At 38.8% G+C, this 26,391-nt stretch overlaps 1 protein-coding gene across 2 annotated transcripts; it reads right to left on the reverse strand.

Moving 5' to 3' along the window:
* Nucleotides 1-821: 821 nt before the first annotated feature.
* LOC148610346 (uncharacterized) lies at nt 822-26,022 on the reverse strand. Of its 2 annotated transcripts, none has more exons than XM_088542831.1 (14): nt 25,882-26,022; nt 24,781-25,125; nt 24,126-24,191; nt 23,409-23,456; nt 22,414-22,497; nt 21,947-22,027; nt 21,620-21,679; nt 20,788-20,841; nt 20,523-20,543; nt 18,421-18,503; nt 16,039-16,719; nt 15,640-15,784; nt 2,960-3,283; nt 822-2,504 (listed from the first exon to the last, which is right to left on the reverse strand). In XM_088542831.1, exons 1-14 carry the CDS (start codon nt 25,940-25,942, stop codon nt 1,684-1,686), a joined length of 2,874 nt encoding a protein of 957 aa, XP_088398957.1. In that variant the 5' UTR covers nt 25,943-26,022; the 3' UTR covers nt 822-1,683. The 2 variants fall into 2 exon arrangements, with proteins under 2 accessions (XP_088398957.1, XP_088398956.1); XM_088542830.1 differs by having other exon boundaries at nt 20,502-20,543.
* Nucleotides 26,023-26,391: the final 369 nt, after the last annotated feature.

Raw genomic sequence — 26,391 nt, forward strand, 5'->3', positions numbered from 1 at the left:
CGAAACATTCCGGAAGGCCATTTAAATATTTAAGATATTCTATTATATGTACAAATAATGATCGAATGTTTGAAACAAATTACTACAAGTATTGATTCCTGACAAAAAATGTCATTTCAATGTAAAAGGAATATTCATTTTGGCATAGAAAACGAAATTACAACGATATTCCGTAAAATTGATCTACCATAAGACCTATTTACTATTTTTATCTTGCAAATAAAATAGGAACCGTTGCACGAAGAACGTTGCACGATTCACGAAGAACAAAGCACTAAGTGAGCACACGAAAGGCACACACACACACGAAACACACGATACACGCACACGTAGCACACGAAGTACGCTAAAATGGGAATGTTACATGTTTCAGGAGGTGTAAGTATGTCAGTATGTCGAGGACTAAGTTTTCATAATTGGCTATGTATCTATTATCGTAATGAAACATTTGTGGTAAAGCGTATTTTGTCGAGAAAAGCATTGGTTAGCATTATCCAAGACCGTGAATAAGACAATTGTGGAACATGGTGCTTAATTAAGCTTCATATTTCGATATTTTTCAATTGATTTTAGTATTTTGTGAATACTTTATTTTTACTTGGGCACCAAATTATTTGGCTGTAATGCTGTTGATTAGAGGTTTATTCTTTAAAAAGACGCACGTGTACAGCATACATAAATTGACAATTTTTATGTCATAGGTATTTTTATGTAAAAAGGATCGATCCTGGTGATAATTCGTATATATGGTTTCAATCGTTTTATGCAAACTCTGATTACTGTTTTTAACCGGTACGAAATCAGTGTCATCATAGAGTGAGTTTGCAGTATTAGCTTTTTTTTTATTTTTCTAAAAACAAATCAACATCGACAGAGATAAAAAAAAAAATACTTAAATCATGAATATCAAAATTACAGATAAAAATAATCACAATCGAATTTGAAAATGAAAGTTAAAAAGTATGCATGAAATGTTTGATATGCATCTAAAAATGTGTGAAATACAACAGTGAAAGAAGCCGTTTAGGAAGTTCCATATTTCAAAACAGATATTTTGTTTAAAGATATAACTATCTCCATACGTGTGAAATGTATGAAATATAATAAATTTTACTTTATTAGAATGATTTACGTTTGATTCACCGAATACTTTAAAGGCCAAAGAAATCTGGAAAAGTGAAACTTTGTTTATGTGACTTCGAAAAACAAGGGAAACAATATCAAATTTGGAAAAAAACAACCAAGTTAAACTCTTTCTTTTTGCATATATATGTAAACTGTATGTAACAGTTTTAGGTTTGCCAAAAACAGGTGTATTTCAATGGATGTATGTGATTTCAATCAACACTATATATATATGATTCATGCTTTCATATGACACGATCAATACAAGATAAAAATTAAGAACATAGTGTTCCAATATTAATCAAAAAGAAAAGCATACTGAATTAACGTACTTAGCCACTGAATTAATATACATATCCTTAAATGTTTAAAATGTTTAATAGGGCTTGAATCGGCGGACGATTTCTCAAAACATACAAAAATGTAATATATTTACGTTAAAACAAATGTAAAAAAATGAGAAAGTCGAAGACCACAAAGGAACTTTATAAATTAAAAACGAGTTTCATTGTATCTACGTATATCATTAGAATCGGAACACCTACGCTTTTGTATACTTCACGAACAGGTTGTTTTACTTTTGCCGGAAAGCGCTACCTGTGCCCCAAAACAAGGTAGTTTGTGAATTGCTGCAAATCCAGTTTCCCTATTAACGAACATTAAACAAGACATGTCCTCATAAAAATGTATAATATTTGAACATTCTAGGCCGTCTGCTTTTGTTAATATGACCTGATGAAATAAACCATCCACACGTTTGACATACACCGCCCCGGAATTATCGTTTACACTCACAAAAACACAGTCTTGCAAATTTGCGATTGACGATGGATTGTTGAATGTGCCATCAAGGATTCTGATATTTCTCTCCTCTATATCGTAGCAATAAACCGAGTTTTTACTGCGGTTTGTGTAGTAAATATATATGTCACTAAAGGTAATTGAATCGTGGCGAGGATCAAAGCCAGAAAGCATGCTTTCAAACGTGGCTGAGGGTTGATCAAGTAAATTTAAAACGAACAGGCCTTTGTTCTCAATGAAGACATAGAGACTGGATTCATCACGTTTCCCAATAGAGAGGCATTGTTCATTCTTCTTGTAGTTGTTGATAAGTATCAATTTAGAATCGCTTATTGAATATTGATAAATTCCCATTAAGTCCGAAAAGGTTACAGCAAATTGGTCCTTTGTTAGAACAATCATGTCAAAAGGAATACCGGGTAAGTCATGATTGTGCCTTACCTGCGTTTTGAAATTGTAAATTACTAATGCTTTGTTATAAACTTCAGTAAACACAACTTCATTGTCAGACAATAAAGCAAAACTGTTTATATAGCGTGGTCCTCCTCTTTGTAGATACATTTTAACTGGTTCTCTCCCTGTTACAGAAAATTAAAATATACTTTTTTTAGAAAGTAGTTTCTCATGTATATAAGACCATATCTGTTTTTTTTTTAAACGCCAATCCATCAATGGGATATTTGAATTTACCTTTTTTTTTAAATAATTGTAGCCTATCATTATATTGTTTTATAAGGTGAAGAAATCGAAACCCAAAGAAAGAAAAAAAAAGAACATTTTATCCGGGCACGTGCCAATTTAGTGGGGTTGTATTTCGTATTTGTCACATTCTAAGGTCGGAAACAAACTATACCATTTTTTTTAAATACTTTGGTATCTGAGACCAAATATCAAATCAAGAACACATTTGAGTAAAGCATGCTTCTTTCAGACTTCGGTCATGCTATTGAAATTATCAATATTTGCGTAACTTAATTAATTATCATATCAAGTTTTGAAAAAAGCTCAAGTGTACAAAATATCAAATACGTACCAATAAGTGTAGGTATGGATAGTTCTCCAGCTAGGTCTTTAGAGAGCGCAATGTCTATTTGCATTTTGTCCTGAGATGACGAGTCCATCCCGTTTACGCAGACAGTTTCTTTGACTATATTCAATAATTCTGTTTCAAGCGAAGTTTTGTCATCCAGGCCTTTGTTTATGTTTGCAACAAACATAAAGTCTCTACCGTCCAAAGTCTTTTCCGAAATTTGAATCGAACATGTTTTTGTCACCTCAATAAATGTCGAAACTATTCGGTCTAGGTCCCATGAGTGTGGTATCCCAATCCTTACCAATACTCTTTGGATTATCTTATCTGCATTTAAAAATATATTGAAATTGTTTTTTACCGATATTTTAGTCCAATCTTGAGGCTTACATATACCATTATCTCATATAAACTATTGGCCAGACGTAGTATCACATCACGTGCACTAAGAACGTGTCATTTTATGATATTGAAGGTAATGTCATTTATTGTTTGAAAAAAAACTTCAATTTTTGAGCAGATAAACTGATACAAACTTGTTTTGTACAATTCAAAAAATGTCATCATGAATAATAACAAGAGGATTCCAGGAACATGAATCGCTCAACTGGTTGAATTGTGTCTTTCAAGGGCAATACATTTAACAAGAAGTTGTCCAACAACTTTGACTCAAGAAGACTTTGGTAGGACTTATCATAAGGATCATTTCAGCAATTGAAAATTTTTATTCTATCTATCATAATATTCAAGATACTGGCTGAAAACTGTAAAAAAAACCTGTCATTTTTCCCCTTTCAATGGCAATAACTCTTGCAAATTTTATGCCTGTAGACTTTTGTACTCCTAAAATAAGAATCATTTAAGCTATTAAAAAAAAATTGGCTAAACCTAACGGTTTTGGAGATATATGCGAGAAAGTAACTGTCTGACCCCTTTGTCCCATTGTTAGTAATAATGGCCATGTTTTCCGACAGATCAAAAATCCCCACATCAGGGCTAAACAGGATACCCCTAGAAATATTCATACCAAGTTTGGTTTCCATCGGTAGAGTAGTGTCAGAGGAGAAGATTTGTCAATACAATAACATTAAAAATACCAACAAAACGATTAAAAAGGGCAATAACTCCAAAGTGGCTTACGAAAATATGATCGCAGATTGATCTCATCATGCTAAACACTTTTACCCTGTCAGAATTGAGCTAAACCTTACAGTTTTGGAGATTAATTTATGTTTTATATTTAGTGACAACGACCATTTTTTCCAAGAAACATTCGTACCAAGCTTAGTTTATATTGGTCTAGTAGTATCAGAGAAGAAGAGTATTGAACAATTAATAACGACAACGACAACGGATGCAAAGTGATGGCAATAGCTCACGTGGCTTTCGGCCAGGTGAGCTAAAAATGCATCTACTGCCAATATTTTAAACAAGAATGATTCATTCAAACTATGTAATATAAACAAAACAAACCAAGTCTTAAGAACATAGTAAGGACGAAGCGTTAGTAAGGTCCTTTATATGTAGAATGAAAGACCAGAGGCTAAAACATTTTCTGGCGGAAGTCGAAATTTTGTCTTTCGATGGATACGATTTTTAAACTTATTCATTCATTTGAAATTATTGACTGCGTACAAATGCATTGATCTACTCCAGAAAATAGTAATACACATTCTTCCAACCGAATGAGACTTCGCCTATAGCAACAATAAGCGGGTAGAAAAAAGGACCAGAAAACAACCAACGTATGCACGTTTTAATTTCTTTTTTCATCTTTATTTCTACCCACACTAGCAACATGGCGGTGCACGGTAAACAAAGAATGATTTCCGTCCATCATAGGCTTAGCCAAAACTTCAACCTTGTAGCAAATAACTCTGTCCAGAAACTTCTATTTGTAAGAAGTCTAGCACGATACAAAACGCCTGCGTACGGAAAGCTATAGCATAACGTATAAGTTGTGATATGAATACTCCATACGTAGGTGTTGAAGGGAAGTACATAATTTAGCAAACATAGAATTGAACTATTGTCAATTATTCGTCATTTTATTCGATCTAAAATAGATAAGCAAAAACAAATCGTAATTGTCGACTAACCACTCCACTGCCATGTTACCTTCAATTTGACGTCATTGTAGTGGTCCGGGGTTTAGGTTGCCCCAATAGGATGCAGCTTTCGGGAATACCCGACACAGTTCCCACCAAAAACTAGCCAGCCGGAACGAAGCAGGCGGTTGTCAGATATCCAGGTCATGAACCAGTACAGTTGAATTTAGAAAAGCGGAATCTATTTTCCAGCCCAGAGTATAAATATAATAGTAAGTAGTCGTAAGCACTATATTGGCGCTGCGACTATTTACAACCTGCGGGATTTTCTAGCCGCAGATTTAGCGGAAATTTTTTTTTCCAAAACTTGAGAAAGAGAATTCGTTGACTGCATGGTCGAGGGTCGGCCATTACGATCGCTCCCGATTATCGTTGTTCACTCGGGAAGTTTAAGGGATTTAGAGGAATCGTCTCTGTGTATCTCGGGGTAGAGATAGCACAGGGAGAATTCGTTTTCCTTTTCTGAAAGCCCTTGCCCAATCTTCCCCCAATTTTTCGGACTATTTTCGAAACCTACAGATATGTTTATAGAAGAGGGTGCAGCCATCAGCCAATTAGCGTACGATGAGTACACATGTAAGAGTGAATTACTGCTCGTATGAAGATCTTCTAGACCTCCCAGGTATAGGTAGAGCTTTAGCGGGGCAAATTCTAGATTTGAGGGAGGAAAAGGGATCCCTAACTTTACACAAACTTAGTGAAATCCCTTACTTACGGGTAACCCCCCAGTTAGTGGAATTAATGGACTTTACCCCATATGAGGAAGAAAGTGAGGGGGGTTATAAGGATGACCAGTGAGAGCATGGAGAAACGGTCAAAAGAGTTGGCGAGTTGGTAAGGACAATGTCCATACCCGGCCAACAGGATTATGTAACCCTAAGCACTACCGGGTTTTGAGGCAAGTTGGGTAGCGAGGGAAAATCGTTGGCAGAAAGAGCCCCTTCACCCCCTGAGCTATCCCTAGATGATATTGGAGAGCATGACATGGCATTTTATGCTACCCCTGGTCCCACATTGCAGGCAACCCCATGGTCGGAAACTACTCCTGGCCAAAGATACCTCCACCAGAGACAAAGGTCAGTGTCGCAAAGGTTGACGTATGAGACCCCACTAGTAGGAGGTTATGGTATGGGGGAAAGAAGGTCAAGGAGGGATAAATGTCTTGGTAGTAGGGGTTACAACCGGAATAGGTCAAGTTTTGAACCAAATGAGGTGGAAACACCAGCAGGTGGGAGTGGTCATTTCAACGATAGGTGGAGTGGGAGAGCAGACCCGAATCGGGGGAAACCGGGAGAGGTACAGGTAGGCCCTACGGTGGGAGAAACTGTAGGGACGAACCTTATGGAGAAGGTAGGGTAGACGTGTTTAGGGGTAGGCCCCAAGATGTATGAGTCCACAGTGATAAAACACCGTATTGCAGGATAAGTGAGCGACCCTACTCGGGTCGTGCAGGTTCAGCACCTATGGGTAGAGATGATTGGGAACAAGATGAAAGAGGGAGGGGAAATGCCAAAAGTGTCACCACCCCAAAGGCCTTAAAATATAATGGGAAGTCTAACTGGCATGCTTTTTATGCCAATTTCTCCCGGTACTCAGAAGTGAATGAGTGGTCCCAACAGGAGTGCATAGACCAGTTGTGTTGGGCCCTTGAAGGAAAGGCCAGTGAGTATTATGCACTTCTGGTGGAGCGCAACCACACAGTGACTTAATCAGAAAGTTGGAAAAAACAGTTTAAAAAACTCACAGAGACGCCCCAAGTGCAGTTCAATAATGCCCGACAAGCCCCAGAAGAGTCCCTCGAGGACTGGGCTGACATGGTACTAACCCTGGCTACTAAGGCATTCAGGTCTCTCCCAGATCCCCACATGTACCAGCAGGCAATTCTGAAACTCTGTCAGGGTGCGGCAGACAAAGAAGCAGGGAGCTATGCTTCCAATATACGCCCCACAAGCATTGAGGAGGCAGTCGACAAGATACGCTGGTTTCACTATAACCACCAAGCTATATATGGTAGGGGCCCAGAAGGGAAGTTAAAATGGTGGGTCCCTAACGGGGGTAGGGCAGCCACTCGGAGAGGGAAGAGCTTCCTCAAGTATGTGCAACTGCAGAGGGGGGGAGGGAAGGCGAATCAGGCTCCCTGGAAAATTGAAAAGCTGGAGGGAAAAATTGAGGAGCTAAGGAGGCTGGTTACCAATATGGCTGGTCAATTCAGGCCCTCAGTCCCCCGTAGCCCATCCCCAAGCTCAAATGTGGGGGGGGGGGGGAGTTTTTCCATTGCCAGCAAGAAGGCCACTTTAAGAGGGAGTGCCCAAATAGTAGGCCTGACTCCCCGAAACAAAAGAGCGTAAGTTTTTCAGAGAGGCCGTTAAACAGCAACGGGTCAGTTCACGAGGCCTGAACTTGACCCCTGAACTCAAAGGTCTCACCGGTAGTGAAGCAGTTAGGGCAGACAGTACACTAAGGGTGCAAGGGTCTATCCTAAAAAAAAAACAACTTAAGCCGGGGACTCATGTGGACGGCAAGGGAAAGCAAGTTCCCCCAGAGTATCGTAGGACCAAACCTGGGGTAGAACCTCAAACCATGGCCCAACTGGAATCAAACACAACGTTGGAGAGTCCCCACCCTAGGCAAGTGTCTCCAGGGAGGGGTAGAGCCCAACAAGGTTGCCTTAGAGAAGCGATAGGGAGGACCCATCTGGGGACTCCATTTCTAGGAGACCTAAACTCGTCAAGCCGTGTCCGTTCTTGCAGCCCATCACCACATCAGGGGGTGCGGGTGACTCGTTCTCCAAATCAGGAACTAGCTAGTACATCCATATCTAGTCCAGCCCATGGTGAGCAAAGCCAAGAAGGTTCTCCTAGCCCCATGCCCAGACATTTCCGATACTCAAGCCCAGGTGGCTATACATTGCTATCACATGACACTAATAGGGACAAAATACCACCCCATGGGGATCAACCTAATGTAACCGTAACTCCAGAAAAAGCTACGAGTCTGATGCTTCTGATGAGTTGGATAAGGAAGTGGGGCAGTACTTCTTTGGGGCGTCAGTCAATAGGGACGATTCGTCTAGCAGTGATGACACCATACGCCTTAATGCAGGGGAGATAAGAATGGATAGTTTATTTGTTTGTTTGTTGGGGTTTAACGTCCGAGCAGCAATATTTCAGCTATAATCAGACGATGAACATGAAATTGATGATAAAATGAACATGAAATGATGATGAAATGAAACAAAGATGGGACACAAGGACAATGGGTTCGACAAATTTTGATTGCCACTGGAAATAGGGAGAGGTGGGTAGGGTCGGGCAATTTAGCCTCCTGTGGCGGAGCCCTATGGTTCCTACTCCGGAAGAATACCACAGCAGGGTTCTTTAACGTGCGAGGAACGTGGCATCTTTCCCAACACGGTGCACCACTATGGTTTGCGGTCAGGTTTTCCGTATTATAGCCTGACAACCCCAGCATGTAACACGCCAGGGGTACCCCATTCCACCTCCTGGGGCGCACATCCCAGTTGCTCCGATGGCAGAGCGCCCTAGCCCACGGTTAAGGTTCTGAGCACTATTTAGTCGCCTTTTACGATAAGCTTAGCGCTGCTGCAGGCCTATTCTTTTAACACCCGGACCTGCACGGGGCACAATGGATAGTACTGAGTTAGAAAAATGGTCGAAATGGGGAGACAATCAGGAGCACAAAGCATATTGAGACTGTTGCAGTCCGACATGTGTGGGGAGGGAACATGTTAAGAATCCCAGTTACGGTCCAAGGCCAGGGGGTGACAGCGATAGTAGATACGGCCGCTGAGGTCACCCTCATTTCTGATGATGTTTTCAAGTCCCTAAATGTCACACCACCCATTAAGCGGGAGGTAGTAATGAATACTGCAGAGATATGCAATGAATGGGTTGGTAGCAGGGCCTTGGTAGGCAAACATTTGACGCTGATGTTCATGTAGCCCCAATAAGTGATGAGATGTTGCTGGGGATTGATTTCTTGAAGCTTGAATGCCCCCAAGTAGCAAGGGTGGCTCTGGAGACAAGAGTAAAAATACCCCCGAACTATGTGGTCCGACTGAAGGGTACCCTAAGCGAAACTTTGAATCGGGATTATTTCCTAGGGGCAAGCACGGTCAAAGAGATTTTGATCCCTCGTATACTGAATAGAGCGGACTCAGAGCCCACCATGGTTTTGCCCATGAAGAAGAAGCCACCTGAAGAAAATGTGTGAGACAGGGGTGATCCAACCCTCTGTATCAGAATGGGCGTCTGCCCCGGTATTGGTACGTAAAAAGAATGGCGGTGTTAGGTGGTGTATAGACTACTGCAAGCTTAACCACCTCACTCGCAAAGATGTTGTCCCCCTTCCATTGGTAGAAGAGTGCCTTGATTCCATAGCGGGTAATGTCTGTATTCTAAACTGGATGCTAACTCTGCTTATTGGCATGTCAAAATCAAGGAGTCTGTCCGCCCGAAAAGTATGGGCTTTTCGAGTTTGCCCGTATAGCCTTTGGTTTATGCAATTCGCCGGCCACATATGCCCGGGTGGTGAAACTTGTCCTCAGGGGATTTACATGGAATGTGGTCTTGGCTTTTCTGGATGATACATTTGTCTTAAGCTAAGATGTGGATACACATTATGACAATATAAGGGCAGTATTCGAAAGGTTTAGGGAGTATGACTTGAAATTGAAGCCCAAAAAGTGTGAGCTATTCCCACAGGAGGTTGAGTTTTTTGGGGAAAGAAGTGGGGCCCCAGGGAATGAAAATATGCCCCAGGTATTTAGAGGATGTTGAAAAATGGCCTACTCCTCGAAACACAAAAAAGGTGAAGAGGTTCCTGGGATTTGCAAACCACCACCGCGCCTTTATCGAGGATTATTCCAAAGTAGCCATCCCCCTGCAAGACGTAACAGGTAAACGGCCCTATCATTGGGGTACAAAACAGCAAGAAGCCTTTGAAACCTTAAGGCAGTCCCTATTGTCAGCACCCGTCCTAGCTATCCCCAATACTGCGGATCAGTTCATTCTAGATACTGATGCATCTGACAGGGCAGTGGGCTGAGCTTTTGCAGGTCCAGGGGGGAGGGGGGTCAGGAGAGAGCAGTGTCTTTCGCCAGTTTTACTCTGACTCCAGAACAACAAACGTACTGTACAACTCGCAAAGATTTGCTTGCCATTGTGCGGTTTACACGCCTCTTTCGTCACTATTTATTGGGGCGTCCCTTTATAGTACGGACAGACCATCATAGCTTGACTTGGCTAACTAAGTTCAAGAACCCACAGGGGAAACTGACAAGTTGGATGGAGGAACTTAGTCAATGTGACATGGACATACAGCATAGGGCAGCGTCCCAGCATATCAATGCAGATGCCCTGTCGAGAATGCCTTCCCGGCTCCCATGTCATGTCAGAGTTCATACCAAAGGCCCCCCTTGCCGGTTTGCCGTGCGGTGGGTGTAACTACTGTGCCAAGGCTCACCATAATTGAACACGGCCGATGAAGTAGCCGATGTTGTACCCCTTGGGAGAAATAGGCCTGAGAATGAGATATTTTGGGGCTCGGATTTAATTCAGCCCCGTGCAGGTCCGGGTATTAAAAGAATAGGCCTGCAGCAGCGCTAACCTTGTCGTATAAGGCGACTAAATAGTGCTCAAAAAGCTAGCCGGGGGCTAGGCGCTCTGCCCACAGAGCAACTGGGATGTGTGCCCCAGGTGGTGGAATGGGGTACCCCTGGCATGTTACATGCTGGGGTTGTCAGGCTATAATACGGAAAACCTGACCGTAAACCATAGTGGTGCACCGTGTTGGGAAGGTTGCCATGTTCCTCGCACGTTAAAGAACCCTGCTGTGGTATTCGATAAGAGTAGAAACATTTGCGCTCCGCCACAGGAGGCTAAATTGCTCGACCTTACCCATCCCCCTTTTTCCAGTGGCAATCAAGGTTTGTCGACCCTTTTGTCCTTGTGTCCCATCCTTTTTTTTTTCATTTCATGTTCATCGTCTGATTATAGCTGAAATATTGCTGCACGGACGTTAAACCCCAACAAACAAACAAACGGATTTAATTCAAGTGAAAAAGTTGTGGTCCCTGGTGTTCCTTTGAGGGAGGGAACCAGCCGTTAAGGTAACCAGTATTGTAACAGGGTGAGGGGGGCACAGAGATAGTAGTTGAAGCTGGCGGGGAGCAAGTACCACACGAAAGGGTAGTAGAGTGTCAAAGTAGGGACTTTGACCTGAAGTGGGTACTGGCATGGCTGAAAGAAGGCATCAAACCTTCCGAAGCAAAATTGTTTGGGGAGGCCCAGCAGCCAAGTATTATTGGATAAATAGGGATGCCTTTGAGCTTCAGAGGGATGGGGTCTTAGTGAAGAAGTCTGGGGACAAACCCACATTGTTAGTGGTGCCCACTGAGTTAAGGGGTAGGCTAATAGAACTAAACCGACATCCCTATGACCGGGCACCAAGGGGAAGCTGAACCCTAAGTAAAGTCCGATCAAGGTATTACTGGTGGAGAATGAAATGGGAAATTGTGACATTCATTAAGGGTTGTACTCAATGTAACCAAAACAAGAAAGCAACTAGGCATGCTAAAAACCCCCTCAATTTACACCATGCAGGGGCACCGATGGATAGAGTACATCTTGACTTTATAGGCCCCCTGCTTAGGTCTGAGAGTGGTAATAAAAAATCCTAATGATGGTGGATCAATTCACCAAATGGGTGGAATGTATTCCCCTGCCATCTCAGAATGCAGAATTAACGGCAAAGGACGCCATCAATAATTTCTTCCCGCGTTTCGGTCTCCCCCTCCAAATCCATACAGATCAGGGGAGATATTTCGAGAGTCAACTGTTCAAAGAGATTCCCTATAGGCCTAGCAGCAATGGCCAGGTTGAAAGGTGCAACCGAACCCTTATTGGAGCAATTAGGTGTTTTGTGTGAAGGAATCAGAAAAACTGGGATATGTATCTTCCCCAATTGGCGGCAGCGTTAAAGGCCTGTGTTAACCGTAACACAGAGTTGACCCCTAACAAAATGATGTTTAGGCCACCGGCAAATGAGGAGTCCATCCAAGAAGGAAAGTATGTCCAGGAGCTAGCGGCAGCAATGCTCAAAGCCCACGAGATCGCTAGGGAGAACTTGAAGGTATCTCAATTGCGCAATAAGAGAGAATATGACTTGAAAGTAGTGCCCAATCAATACTGTCCTGGGGATTTAGTTTTTCAGTTAGATACCGCCACTGTCAAGGGGAAGTGTAGGAAGCTCTGCACATATTGGAAGGGTCCGGGGTAGTTACCAGAAGGATAACCCCCTACTTGTATGAAGTCAAATTTAAGAAGACAGTGCTCACGGCATATCACGACCGATTGAAACTTTGTAGAGATAGGGATGTGCCCACAATGGCAACTACGCTACAGAAGCAAGTCCGGGAGGGAGATCACCCAGAAACAGAAACCTCAGGTGCATTAGCAGTAGAATCACCTGATGATGAGCAGGTCGTAGAGCAACTCTTTTGCATCTGCAATAAACCTGATGATGGGAAATTTATGATACAATGCGATAGTTGAACTAAGTGGCTGCCTGGTCGGTGCATTGGGTAATCTGCCGAAGAAGCGGAAGAAGCTGAGCATTGGGAACCATATATATGTCCCCAGTGCTCAACCGGGGGTGGAGTCAACCCGCAGGTAAGGTGTATTAACTGTATTTCAGGTCATGTCAGAAGAGGGGAGCCCGGCAAGTCCCTGGCAGGCGAAGGTCACATCTCCAATGGCCGCTTGTGCCAGGGCCATCCAGGAAGTGGACAAAAGGAAGGAAAGGGAAAAGCAGGTGTCGGGGGAGGGGCAAAACAAGGAGCAGCCAGAGGGGGTACCCGAAGGGAAGGGGGCCCAGACCCACCTTTGGAGGCGGGTGAGGGAGGTCGTGGCATAGGGGGGCCTCGTCGCTCTGCCCATCGGAGGGAACAGGCTACTTCTTCCCCATCCAGGGAAGAGAGGGATATTAGGAGTAGAGTGGGGTGTCTTTTTCCCGGGTAGGTGGAAGGAGGATCCCATAGTGCCCAGGGGTGTCTCGGTTGGGAGAGGTGTGGGGTTCTCTATTTCCCAGTAAGTTCAATTGGGGTCTCGCCAGCCACAGCCAGCCGGCCGATTCCTCAGGTGGAAGAGGTGGGCCGATCGGCAGTTGTGTCTGGGTTACAGACATGAAGTCCGGTAGGAGGGTGGAAGGATCCTGTGCCCAGGGGCAAGGGACCTCAGGTGAGCGAATCCTCTACCTCCCTCAATGTCTGCCCTTATTCACCCTGTGGCCTCCAGGTTCAGCAGTTGGAGAAGCACGTCCTCGAGGCCCATATTGCTCCTGTGTTTGACCTCAGGGGGGACACCACTAGTGAGGCAATTCGCCGGGTGGTGGCCTCAATGAGAGCCCAATGCTTGGAACTGGGTGGCATCGAGGGGACCCTCCAGCTGGTGAATTTCAGGGGCCTCCCCCTCTTAACCTGAGGCCCTATGACGGTATGCTGAGGGGATTGCCAAAGAAGCAAGTTGGGATGTCCCTGCCAATCACCTCCCCTGCTGCCTTAGCCCACTGGCGGGTATAGGTGGTGGTGATGGAGTTGTTGGGCCAGGAGAAGGCGGAGCAATTTCTCAAAATGGCCCCTGCCCCCGTGCCTAAGGATCCCAGAGGTGGGGATAAGAGTGAGCCTCAACATAGGAGCCCCGTCTCTGTTTTTGATAGGATAGGGAGAATTGGCACTCCGACCCCGGCAGGGAGGCAGGTGATTATCAGGTCGCCACCATCCTCCCTGTCAAACCCCTCCAAGTCTTCCCGGAGCACACGTCTCCAACTCCCCAAACCCCGAGTTGGGCGTGTGCTTTCCTGAAGATGTGTAGAGGAGGCTGGAGGCGGAGTTCTTACGCACTCCACCTTTAGTTGAGGCACTTCCTGAAGCCTATGATACCTTTTGTCACCCAGACAGGGCTAGAAAGTCCCTTGGCCTTCCCCAATCTGCTGCGATCAGGGAGTTTTTTGGGGCCCGCTGAAGGGCACGGTGTCCTTTGGCCATTTTTCTGTTGTGGGAGGATTGCGGTCTACTGTGATCCCAGCAGTTGGCCTAAACCAGGGAGGGTGCCCCAAGCCCCGGGTTGGGTGGTGGCAGTGGGGGTGCAACCCAAGAAAGCCAGGCAGCTGGACGACCGCGCAGCGGACCTGTTAAGGACACTGCTGCTTGATCCTCAGGTGGCCGCTCTTGGGGAGGTTGGACTGGACAGGCGTACTCCCAAAGAGAGCTGGGAGCGCCAGGTACGCATCTACCGGTGGGCCCTCCAAACCAGGGTGAAGGGAAAACCCATAATCCTCCACCTCAGGGGAGAGGAGGGCAGCAGAGGTGCAGCAGCAGAGGAGTATTGACCCCAGACCAAAAGATACACCTGCACTGTTTCCAGGGGGGTCCGAACAGGTGCGTGGTTGGATTAGGGCTTTTCCAGAGTGTGTCTTTGGGTTCATCCGGAGAGTGGCCAAATTAAATCACGCACAGGCCCAAGCTCTATACTTCTTGGAGCCAGGGAGGATTCTTTTAGAATCTAATGCCCCATATTTCCCCCACCTGGGGGGCTGTAGGCCATCCAAGCTATCTGCTAGCAGTAGCCCAGGTGAGAGGAGGTAACTCCCTGGCAATCCTCAAAGGAATCTTGGAGAATGGACGCAGGTTTTATAACTAGTGCCTACTCCAAGGTTCTATTTACATATATATATAAGTTAAACTGAAGTTTGGCCCCGGATGCTCAGAAAAAAAACAAAAAAAAAAAACTAAAAAGAACAACTAATAACAGTTTATAGAATAGAGCATTCCGGGGGTAAGCTGAACAAATATTTAAAACTTTAGTAGAACCAAGTTATAGTTCACAGGAAGAAAAATATTTCTGATAATTTAATGAATTTCTATTAAGTAGTCCCTAGAAGGGATAGTAAATATTTTAGACTATTATCTTGTATGGACCAAAGTATGGTATGTAAATATATTGTTCTGGCAACTCATGGAGTAGGGAGTCAAGTGTTATTGTAGTTCAACATCTGTACGTTTAGTTTTTACAAGGGGGAAAGTGGTCATATATTACATATTGAGAGGGGGTGGATTTTAAAAATTATAAAGACATCTATTTAGCCTCTGCAGGGCTGGGGAGGCTGCCGGGAACCAGGGTTGTTCACTAGTTGGGGGCCCAGGGGTTGCAGCTCTCCCTCCGTAAAAATGGGATATGGGGATTTTTATAAGCCCAAGGGGAACACGGGGTAAAGGGGGCCTTTAATAAAACGGAGGGAAGTGTAGTGGTCCGGGGTTTAGGTTGCCCCAATAGGATGCAGCTTTGGGGAATCCCCGACACTGTTTCCGCAAAAAACCAGCCAGCCGGAACGAAGCAGACCGTTTTCAGATATCCAGGCCTTGAAACAGTACAGTTGAATTTAGAAAAGCGGAATCTATTTTCCAGCCCAGAGTATACATATAATAGTAAGTAGTCGAAAGCACTACATCATGTACATTATATCAACTATTAAAATAAATATTCTATACATATTAACCTTTCATGTAATTCTTTTTCATGATATCATTTGCTAAGTCGGGAAAGTATACCTCCAGATGGTTGAGCTTACAAAGTTTCATCCTATTTGATGTGAATTGACCAAAACACTTTGCTGCGACTTGAAATCGTATTTCATCACTTTCCTGAAAAAAAAACAAATGTATTTGTTTAACAATATAAAAAACACAAAAGAGCCAAAATGATTGCTGACACTTCTTGTGATTTGAAAAACAATTGATCGTTGTATTTTATCACGGGAGTTTGTGAAAGAGATAACTAGATTATTTATAGTTGTGTTTTATAATCGGTTATTGAATAATCTAAATATTTCAAGGGATACAATTTGAATAAAAATTAACAAACACAATTCTTTGTTTTACTTCTAACACCAGCTTACTGGATTGGAAAGTTCATCAAAATTTTTCCACTGCAAAAGTACTTCTGCAAACTCGTCTGTTGTCTTCTCGATTTTTTCTTCATAAAGACTCTGCATTTCGTCTCCAGTTACATGTAAATCCCCTGTTGAAAAATCGTCATTCTGTGCTAAGGTGAGGAAAAAGGTCTTAATTTTCTCCCATATTATTTTAAACTCGTTATTTGGCACCGAGCCAGTCCCTATAAACGGAATAATTTCTTTGCAAAACGTTCGAACTTGGATCAGGTTTTGAAGAGTTGAAGTGCCTGTTGATACTGCGGAGACTATACCGATTAAAGTCGAAAGATCCAGAGTATCTAAAACAACTGTTTTCTGTGGTGTATATATACAGATACATTGTGTTTGGCAACTAAAATCACATGGCTCAATTTCTTTTGAATACAGCTGATAGAAATGTTGTTTTAGTAGAACTCCGAGATGGTTGATATCTAGCTTTTCTCTTAGGCACTGGCAACATCTCCTTTTTGGGTGCATTGCGTGAAACATTAAATGCTTGTTCGTCTCTAAAAATGAGACTAGATGATTTTCCTGCAATACTTGTTTCCTAAAATAAACTCTCATCAATTTCATTCCTACTTTGGTGATTAAACGATTCAGCTTAACCAGGTTTTGTTCCTCTGTTTTGTTGTTTACACGTGGTATCTAAATCAATATAAAATTCGACATACATGTTCTTTGTTTACATGTACCTATCTATTCTGCACTTACTTCTTATGATGCTAGAGTAGAAATTTATCTTCTATCATTAAAAAATGAATTATTTAGTAGATGTTTATAAAAAGCGGCCCGATTAACATTTTTCGGTAATATTCAATTATTTGAAGGTATTAATCGTTGATTTAGAAAAACATTGTGACATTTTTACTTGTAGTACGTTAAAAGTACTCTGACCAAGAGAGGAAATACGACTCTTCAAGTTCGTAATAACCCCATAATTAATTTGAACATTGTTCCGATAAAGCCGATGATATTTTTTATTGAAACTTAAAACTTGTAAAATAAAATACAGTCGAACCTCGTTAAGTCGAAGTCGAAGGGACCATGCAAAAATGTTCGAGTTATCCGAGGTTCGAGTAATCCGAGGTCAAAGATAAACCGGATATACCAGTAGTTTGGTCCATGATTGTTTCTGTAGTTCCATCATTTGTTGTGCTTGTACATGTACATGTACTTCACTTTACACGGTACTTCGTAATGTCATGCGTTTCATATCGGAAGATATTTTTTTTTGTATTTTGTATATCATGTTTGAAATACTGAACGGCAACGAGTGTTTTAGTGAAATTTACTTTTTTATTTTCTCTATATCAAAACGCCATATCTCTTAACATGCTGCTTTGTTTGATTCACAATCAGGAGTATCGTCCAACTATGTGCTCTACAATATTACGATAAAATTTCAAATTCACTAGCGAAACGAATGTAGTCGTTGAAATACCCCAACTATCGTCTGTTTGATGTTTCTTTAAATAGTCAGATACCATTACAATTCATCTGTAATTTCAAAATATCAAAATATCCGATATCACTGTTAGTGTAAATTCCCACGTGTTATCAAAAAGATTCGTTTCTTTTAACAACACGCGCAATTTTAATTTAATTAAACAAATTAAACCATGAAGAGTGTCAACAATTAATTTTTTAAAGCCACGCTAACTGTTGTTAAAACACATTTCGATCATGGTTTGTAATAAAGCAATCAATCAGTTGACTAATTAGTTGACTCCGGGACATCAGGGTTAATTAACCTCGAAGTCCTATTGTGGGGACTGATTGATAACCTCGAGTTATCCGAGGTTTCGATTCATCCGAGTTCGAGTCATCCAAGGTAAAATTGTATTGAAGTAAGGGGAGTTTTGCTGGGACTTCGTAATTAGTTCGAGTTATCCGAGATTTCGACTAATCCGAGTTCGACACATCGAGGTTCGACTTGTAACATATATCGATATAAGTATACTGTTACACTGAAAAATGGATTAAAATCCTGTTTATATAAATCATTTATGTTTAAGATGGTATAATCGAAGATATTTCTTAACTTGAAGATTCCAACATTATCATTTTGTTTTGTTTTAGTGAAAGTCGATATGAACAAAGTAGGACTGTCATTACTTAGTATGATACTTCATAAGCATACGCGACCAGTCATGTAGTTACCTAACGCTCATTAAAGTTCCAATAGTAATATAGTAATTGCAAAATAAACTCCATTTCAAAACAAAACCCCCGAAAAAAATACATGCATTCTATAAAAAGGAAAAATAAACAAGTAAGCATTGTAAGTCCGAATTATCGGCTTACGTCTTTCGCCTTCGACGAAATATAAACTAGTTTTTTCTTAACCTGATCAATGGCTGTATTATTTTGGCCTTGTGTTAAAAGAATGTCTTCGTTGGCATCATATTCTGAAGTCCGGATCTGTATGCCTGGAAGATAATGTAATTTTAATAGGTGTTATGTATTCGTCTTAAGTATGTGTTGATATTGTGTACATATAAAGAAGGGTAACAACAAAATAACTGAACTATAATTCAAAACCATAATCAAGTCAAGTATAATTAAATCTGAACAAAATAGATATTTCCCCACCGAAGCAGCTGATATCACAATGGTCCTAACTTGGTACAAGCATTTTAAAGGAAATGGGGGTTCAATCTACGATTAACAAACCTCCTCTTAAATTGTGGCGTGAATAAACCGATAAAGATTATATAGCATTTGCATGCTATAGTGTCATAATCGTTAAAGAATAATCAAGGGAACCAAGGTTATAGCGGTAATCAAAAGAATGCAATCCAGGGACAAAAACCAGACATGGAAAACAGACATACACAACAAAGAACATAAAGTAACTAAAATCATACATACACAGTAACAAAAGTAAATGAGCAACTCGGACTCCACTAAAAACTGGGAGCATGGACCAGGTGCACCGGTAGGGTACGAGTCCTCTGCTTTTCTAGAAACACCCGCCGAGTTGCTCATAAAAAGTCAAGTCCGTGGTAGACAAACGAGGAAAGGAAAACTATGACCCGTTGCATAAATCAGTTTTCATGGTGCTGATGGTTACACCATAACGATCCACGAGTTCACGATGACAACCATAAAACTTCTGTAGTGATGACTTCAAATTTGTGGCAACATAACCCTGTTCCAGAAGCCTATCTGTTAAAGTTCTACTGCGATACAAAATGTCTGTGTAGTTTCGGCAAGCTCTGGCATAACGTATGAGTTGTGATATGAACACTCCATACGCAGGAGCCGAAGGGATGTTGCCACAGCTGAAAGGAAAATTGACAATTCTAAATGAAAAGTCATCACGTTTGTCGTAAAGTTTGGTCAATAGTTTTCCTTTACCATCGATTTCTAAGTGTAGGTCAAGATATGAGGCTGACTTCACAATGTCTGTAGCATCCTTTATCTCTAGTTAAATTAGTGGTCATATCACAACGAAACAAAATTTACAAAAAGCAATTATTACATGTACTTATTGTTTAAAAAGAAACTAAGTATTTGTGAAGCAAGGACTGATATCTGAAAAAAATGTGGTAAGAGACTCTTTGAGACACAGTTCCTAATACCCCAGGAGTATGTTGCACAAATAATTATAATATTATACGAAATCAGAGTAGTGGATCCTTTCTAGCAAGATATTCAAGACTTTAGTACTACAGTATGTGTACTGATACAACAATTTCTGATGATTTTGTCATAAAAGGTCGAAGCATTTTGAATGCCAGGCTATCAACTGTTTTGAAGATTGTTCAACCGGATATTCAATCCGCTGTTTAACTAATTGTTCTGTGCATTTACAGAGTGCAAGCATCGCCTATAAAATCAAATATGTTTTGGTCAACACAAATCCTGGAACGAAACTTGACATGTTGATAAGCCATATACAACAATGTACCCGATTGTAACTAATTATTATCACCAATTAATCATATCAAATATATCAGGAGATTAATGTTTCATGGCTACTTTTTGGTAATAGAAGAAAACACGTTTGAAACATTTTCTATCAATATGATAACGTAATTCGAAATGCCCTTAACTTTAATCTACTGTAAACGTAGAATATTTTTTAACAAATTATGACTAAATCCGTGCTCTTGATATTAACAAAAGTAAACCCTCTGTAATAATATCCAAATCAAATTATGATTTTTCTTTTCATGATATCAAGCCTTTAATATTTGCATCGATTCTAATACGGTAAAATAGCAAATATTTTGTTAAATATAGATTGCCTTTCTTTCGTGATTGTAGAAGTAAGTTAATTCGATTATTATTCGAATTATTTGAGGGTAGCTTAATTGTTCGGAAACTTCTAAGTTCTTTCAAAACAAAGTTTACACTCTTACAAAAGTTTCTTGTTTCCGAAGGTACGTTTATGTATATTTGCGTTTGTGTGTTGTACTTACATTCGTGATTTTCATACTTACAATGGAGTAGTGGCTTCTTTTCTGAAAAGGAAAATATAAATGACAAGATAAATCGTATAGAGTATATCTTAAAAGTATTATTTACATGAAGAAGAATCCAGGCGAAACGTAAGGCTAAATTTGGAAGAAATGATCAAGTACAATATAAATTACTATTACTAGTATGCAGGATAATATTTAATCTCTCGATACATGAACCACCATTTGCATTCCCCTTTCAATAGGTACATGTCAGTAAATACCTTTCAAGTCCGATATTACTCACCTTCAGGTTGAATATCTGCACCTACGACCTTTTGCAGTCTTCCTGTCTTGTCCGCTTAAAAATTAAGTATTATGAGTAATTTCATATATGCATTATAAAAGTCTAAGAAACGCACCATCACAAATTGCGAAACAAACAAAAATAATTACATTAATCTACAGCTAACTACAGGTAATGATTTGTCGCAAAAAAGTTCAAGTTTATTATTTGCAATCGAAAAAACTTATTAAAAAGTGAATAATTTTGACTACGCATATGCTTTAACCAATGTTTCTGGTATAACTGAGAGCAACCTTTCACGTAATGATTTCGAAAACAATGACTTATTTGGGAAGATTTTTTAAAGGAACTGTTCATTGAAGACTCGGAAAAAAACATGTCGCACACCAGATTTCATTTAGAACCAAATTAATCCGCTTAAAATTCCCAATTCAGATTAAAAAAAAATATGTTAGTTTGCAATTTATGATAATGGTAGTAATGAAATAAATTAGCCAGAAAGTATCATAAATTAAACAAATGATGATTATTGAAATTGAAAAAAAAAACGTCTTTAAAACTGTTTATTTTTATTTGTTTTTTTTAAATTTCGAAATGAAGGTGTCAGGACGTAATATAATAGATATGGGTTTCCGTGGAAAATATACCATCATGAAATACAAAGGAGTAAACATCACATGATCATGTGTCTGTAAAACAATTTGAATAAGGACAGCACATTATGACACAAAAATGAACATGAATAATACAGCAAAAAGTCATTCATTCCACAGAACATAGAAAGAGAAAAAATGTAATAAGTTATTTTCGTTTATTACTATAAAATAAATACTTATGCCTCTTGGTTTGCATGAGTTTCTTTGAGTGTCCAAATGGTTGAGTTGGTGATCTTCTAAAACAGATATATATCTTAGTTTTAAATGATATTATTTTGAAATAATAAAAAGGAACTAAATGAAACTTTTTTTAACCGAACATGTACTGCACGCAAAACGATGTGGTAAATTTATATTTTATTTAAAGTAAGGCCTTATGTAAAGAAAAAGTTAACTTAATAATTTTTTATTTTTAATTGTGTTAAAATACATCACTTCTAAAGATACAAATTTAATTAAATGTTTATTAAGTATGCTCAGTCATATGTATATAAATAACTTACTTTGATTATATTTTGTTTCTTTCCTCTTTGTGTTTCTTTGTGGTAGAAGATTACCTTGTCTTTTTTTAGAAGATATGTTCCCTTTGGTATACAAAATTTGTAATTATTTAGTACACTTTACTTGGTATTGCACGACGTCGTATGAAGTGAAATATGAGGACAAAAGGGCATTTACATTTGAAATGCTTTTCGTGGTATTCAAAAACAGAAATCAGATATCAGTAGCAAAAACATATATATGTTACGTATATCTTGGTTTAATCAATAATAAATCAAATTGTGTTGTTTCAAGACAAAACCACCAAAAGAAATCCCAATATTAATGTAACATTACAACGTAATTTCAAAAGAAATATTTTGTAGTGTTTCTTTTTAAGCTTTATATCTTTTAATATTTCTCTTTTTTACACTGATAAGGGATATTTCAGTATTTGCGTATTCTACATTTAACGTTTGATTGTACTTACCTTTTTTAAACAACAGGAAACAAAAAATGCCTGTTCCAATTATCACAAGTAATGACAAGATAACGGCCACGGCAACATAGAGAGCTGAATAATGTATAAAAAAAGTATTTGTTTCAACTTTTAATATATTTTGCTTTTACGTTATTAATTACGGAATACAGGAAGCAAAGTACCAAAGCCAAAAAATGCAACGGTTTAGATAAATGAATTACATGTAAAGCATTGGAATTCATTGTAAAAAGAAACTTTTCATTTAGGGCAAAATGTGTTCATATTGTTCAGGTATTTTGACATCAATGTCCGTGACAACCATTTTCGATTCATATAATCCTTAAAATATTTGACATATATATGATATAACCATTATATTGGAATATCAGAGGATTTCCCTTATTTTTACAATGACAGCATCTTACAATGAGTTTTTAATCCCGTTTTGCTTTACCTTATATGCATTATTTATGAAAGTGCACATTTTAATTCCATATTGGGTTTAAGTCATTCAAAGCTGCTTCCTTTCGAATGTTTAAATAAATACAAAAAATACCACTTTTATATATTGTCAATTTCGATATGCTGTACACGTGTTTCTAGGAGTAATCTCTCATCAGCAGCATTAAAATTAAATATGTAGGGAGATCATAATCCAAATATTACTTGTATACAAGAAGTACTCATAACAAAATTTATCGAAAGAGGAAGCCAAATTCATCACCGAGAGGTTCTATCATATGCAATGCAAGGAATGAAATCTAGGTGTTTCACGTATTTTTTTAAATTTGGAATACTGTAAGATTGTATAAATAGGGTAGATATAATGTGATTTTTTTTCGGGGTCATACAAGTCTGTATGTTATGAAATACAAATGATTCTATATCTGTGAAGTATTTAAAAAAAAACTTTTAATGACAGAATAAGGAACAATATGACGGTTTTGACGTTGATAAATGCAAAATTAATTAGAAGGAATGAAACATTACTGTAATAGGAATACCTTTTGATTTTTTGCCTTCTTGTTCGATTTCATTGTTCTTTATTTGAACTGAAATATATATATTTCATTTAGCTGAATAATGAAGTGATAATTCGTCAAAAAATACTAGTAATCAATAAAATGTTTTAGTCTAGTTCAAGATACAGATATTCAATCATCTAAGTATGTGTTGATCACGTCTTATTCGCATAATCATAGGGTCATACGGTATATGTAAAGGAGTTCTCTTTGCATTAAATTCGACATGGTTGAAATATGATATTAATATAATAGTTTTTTTTTTCCATTGTTTTCGTTTTTCAATAAATTCAATAAAACAAAATAAATCAATGCAGATAAGTTCAAATATCTGAGCACTTTCAAGTATGGAACTGTTCAGTTTTTCATATAATATTTGGAAAACAAAATAGAAATACTTATACCAGAATGAGCACTTTTTTTTTTTTTTTTTTTTTTTTTGTGTTGCAAGATTGAAAATTTACGTAAACTCTCTGAATATATATATTCATAAATATCATAGATAATTCTTTGGATTTTGATGTTTCCGTCTTAAAAATGTTTTTGCATGTTTATTCAGATTGCCAAGATATCGTCGACGTCTTGTTCTCTTTTCATTACATTTACTTTTATTGAACACAATCCTTTCATCGTTGTTCGAATAGTCTGACTTAATTGGTATGAAATGTTATTATTAAAGCACGGTATAACAGAACTTACCATTTTTTGTAGTTGTTCTAGTGAACGATGTTGTAACCTCATCATCTGATATCTTGGGGGAGAAATCTAAGTAAAGCAGTAATCAAATTACAGTAAATTGTGTTAAAGAGAGAAACAGTGTATTAAATAATTTATTAATGTGGTTCTGATGTTTACTGATAAGAGATAACTACCAATAACTGACATTGTCTTAGATAACGCAAGTAGTTACTAATCGTATAAAAACTATGCAATTCCGGTGTTACGCATCGACGAAACATAACATTGCATATATGTAATTGTCAAAAGCGTTTGAATATCTTAACATTCCCTACCACTAATATGCTTTGGTTCATTCCTTGGACAGCTCATAGTAGAACTTAGGATATACATATGTTTTTTTTCTTTGTTCAGAAAGGAGTTTCTATGGAACATTACTAAACAAGAAAAAAAATGTCAAACAAATTTGTATTCACTTAAAATTCACTTCAAATCTACACATCTTACCATAAAGCAAATACCAAAAGGGTTGTCATACAATGCACAGGGCCAACAACAAAATTATTTTTTTCTTAATAAACAATTACACTATGTACACGTATGTATCTAATATTTATTTAATGTATGATTGGTTGAAAAAAATGAACATGAAATACAGAACCAAATGAAAACAAACCTGTTCCGTTGAACATAATAACTGCTCGCTCTATTACATATTTGCTTTTTATAAACATATGACAAGAATAACACATAATTTTCTTCGATGATGGCATGGGAAAAGTCCATGTGAAAGTTTTTCCATCTGAGGAACATTTACACACATCTCCACAGTCCGTTGATTCTTGGAAAAAGAAGCATTTATTCTCTGTTTTATTGAACGATGAACTTGCAGTTGTTTTATCATTGATAAGAAATTCAGCGTAAGGTAGTTTTGGAACCCTTTTTGACGAACATGTAAACAATAGAAGTTCTCTTCCATCTTCCAGTTTATACATTCTTCCAGTAAAAGTTATCAAGCCATCTACAATTAAAAGTTTTAAATTCCTTATAAAAATGATCGTTGATATTACAATAACAAATACATCGTATTTGAAGGGGTAAAGTGTTGCTGTTTTGCTAAATTGTATGTTGTAATTTAATTGTAACAATGCGTCTGCAATTAGCCTGACATCTCTTACGGCATAGAAAATTGTCTAAAATATAAATACCTTTAAACTCGATTAATTTGAGGTGTACTTTTAACAAGGAACGTGAAACCTGAGAATACATTATGCTGGAAATTGTATATCTCAGCTATATCGAAAAGCTGGAACTCATAGACACACCGTATTCAGCCGCTTAATGTTTTTTGTCATTATGACATTGAAAAGAAGGAAAAAAGTTAATTTCATTACAAACAAGATAATTTGAATCCCAATCATCGATTGTCCTTTTTTAACGTCAAATGTACGCTTAACCATATGAAATTCGTTTTTGATTCCTATGGTTTCCATGTAATAGACTTGCCACTTACCTAAACGACTATGAAACAAAGATTTATCGAGCAAGAAACAAGGATAATGTACATTTCCTGTGCAGTTAGTCAATTCTTTTGAGTGTGTTTGTGTTTATGTGTGTGTTAGTGGGTGTATATGTTGGTGAATGTTTGTACTGTTCATTTCTGGATATATTGTAAGTTTAATGTTAATGCCTAATGTCACATATATTGCATCTTTCGGTGTACGATGATTTGGTCTTGGGTTATAAATAAACCTTCTTTAATATGCGATTGTCTTACCTGGGAATCCTGACAAAAATGCTAAAGTTAGAAGTAGTATTACAGTATTCTTGAAAATCATATTTCCTTTATTATTTCATTTTGTTGAAGACCTGAAACAAATAAGATATTTATTTGTTTTTGTTTCTTTTTGCAATTATTTGCAAATCATTATTACCAATCTTTTGTCCTCCATAATACAGTAAAGTCTTCTCTTGAAGGTAAATATCAGTCAAATTAATAGGTAACTCGAATGCATTGTGTCAATCGTATTCACGACAAACGTTATTTGTTTCTATTGCAGCTTAAACGTCTAGTAACGTCAGCATTCCAATTGCTCGGTGAGGTCATCTTGAAATAGGCAGGGATGATTCATGGATGGTAAGCCAATTATTATAAGCTTTTCTTATGGCCAGTGTCAAAACAAAGCTTCTACGCTTAAAACTTATACGCGCAAAATCACACCTCTTCTAAAAAAGGAACAAAAGGATCAAAATCACGTTTGATCACGCGAAACACTTGCAAAATAGA

This window comes from Perna viridis, chromosome 8, assembly GCF_037379345.1.
Source record: "Perna viridis isolate PV_CMFRI_1.1 ecotype Kerala chromosome 8, ASM3737934v1, whole genome shotgun sequence".
Taxonomy (NCBI): domain Eukaryota; kingdom Metazoa; phylum Mollusca; class Bivalvia; order Mytilida; family Mytilidae; genus Perna; species Perna viridis.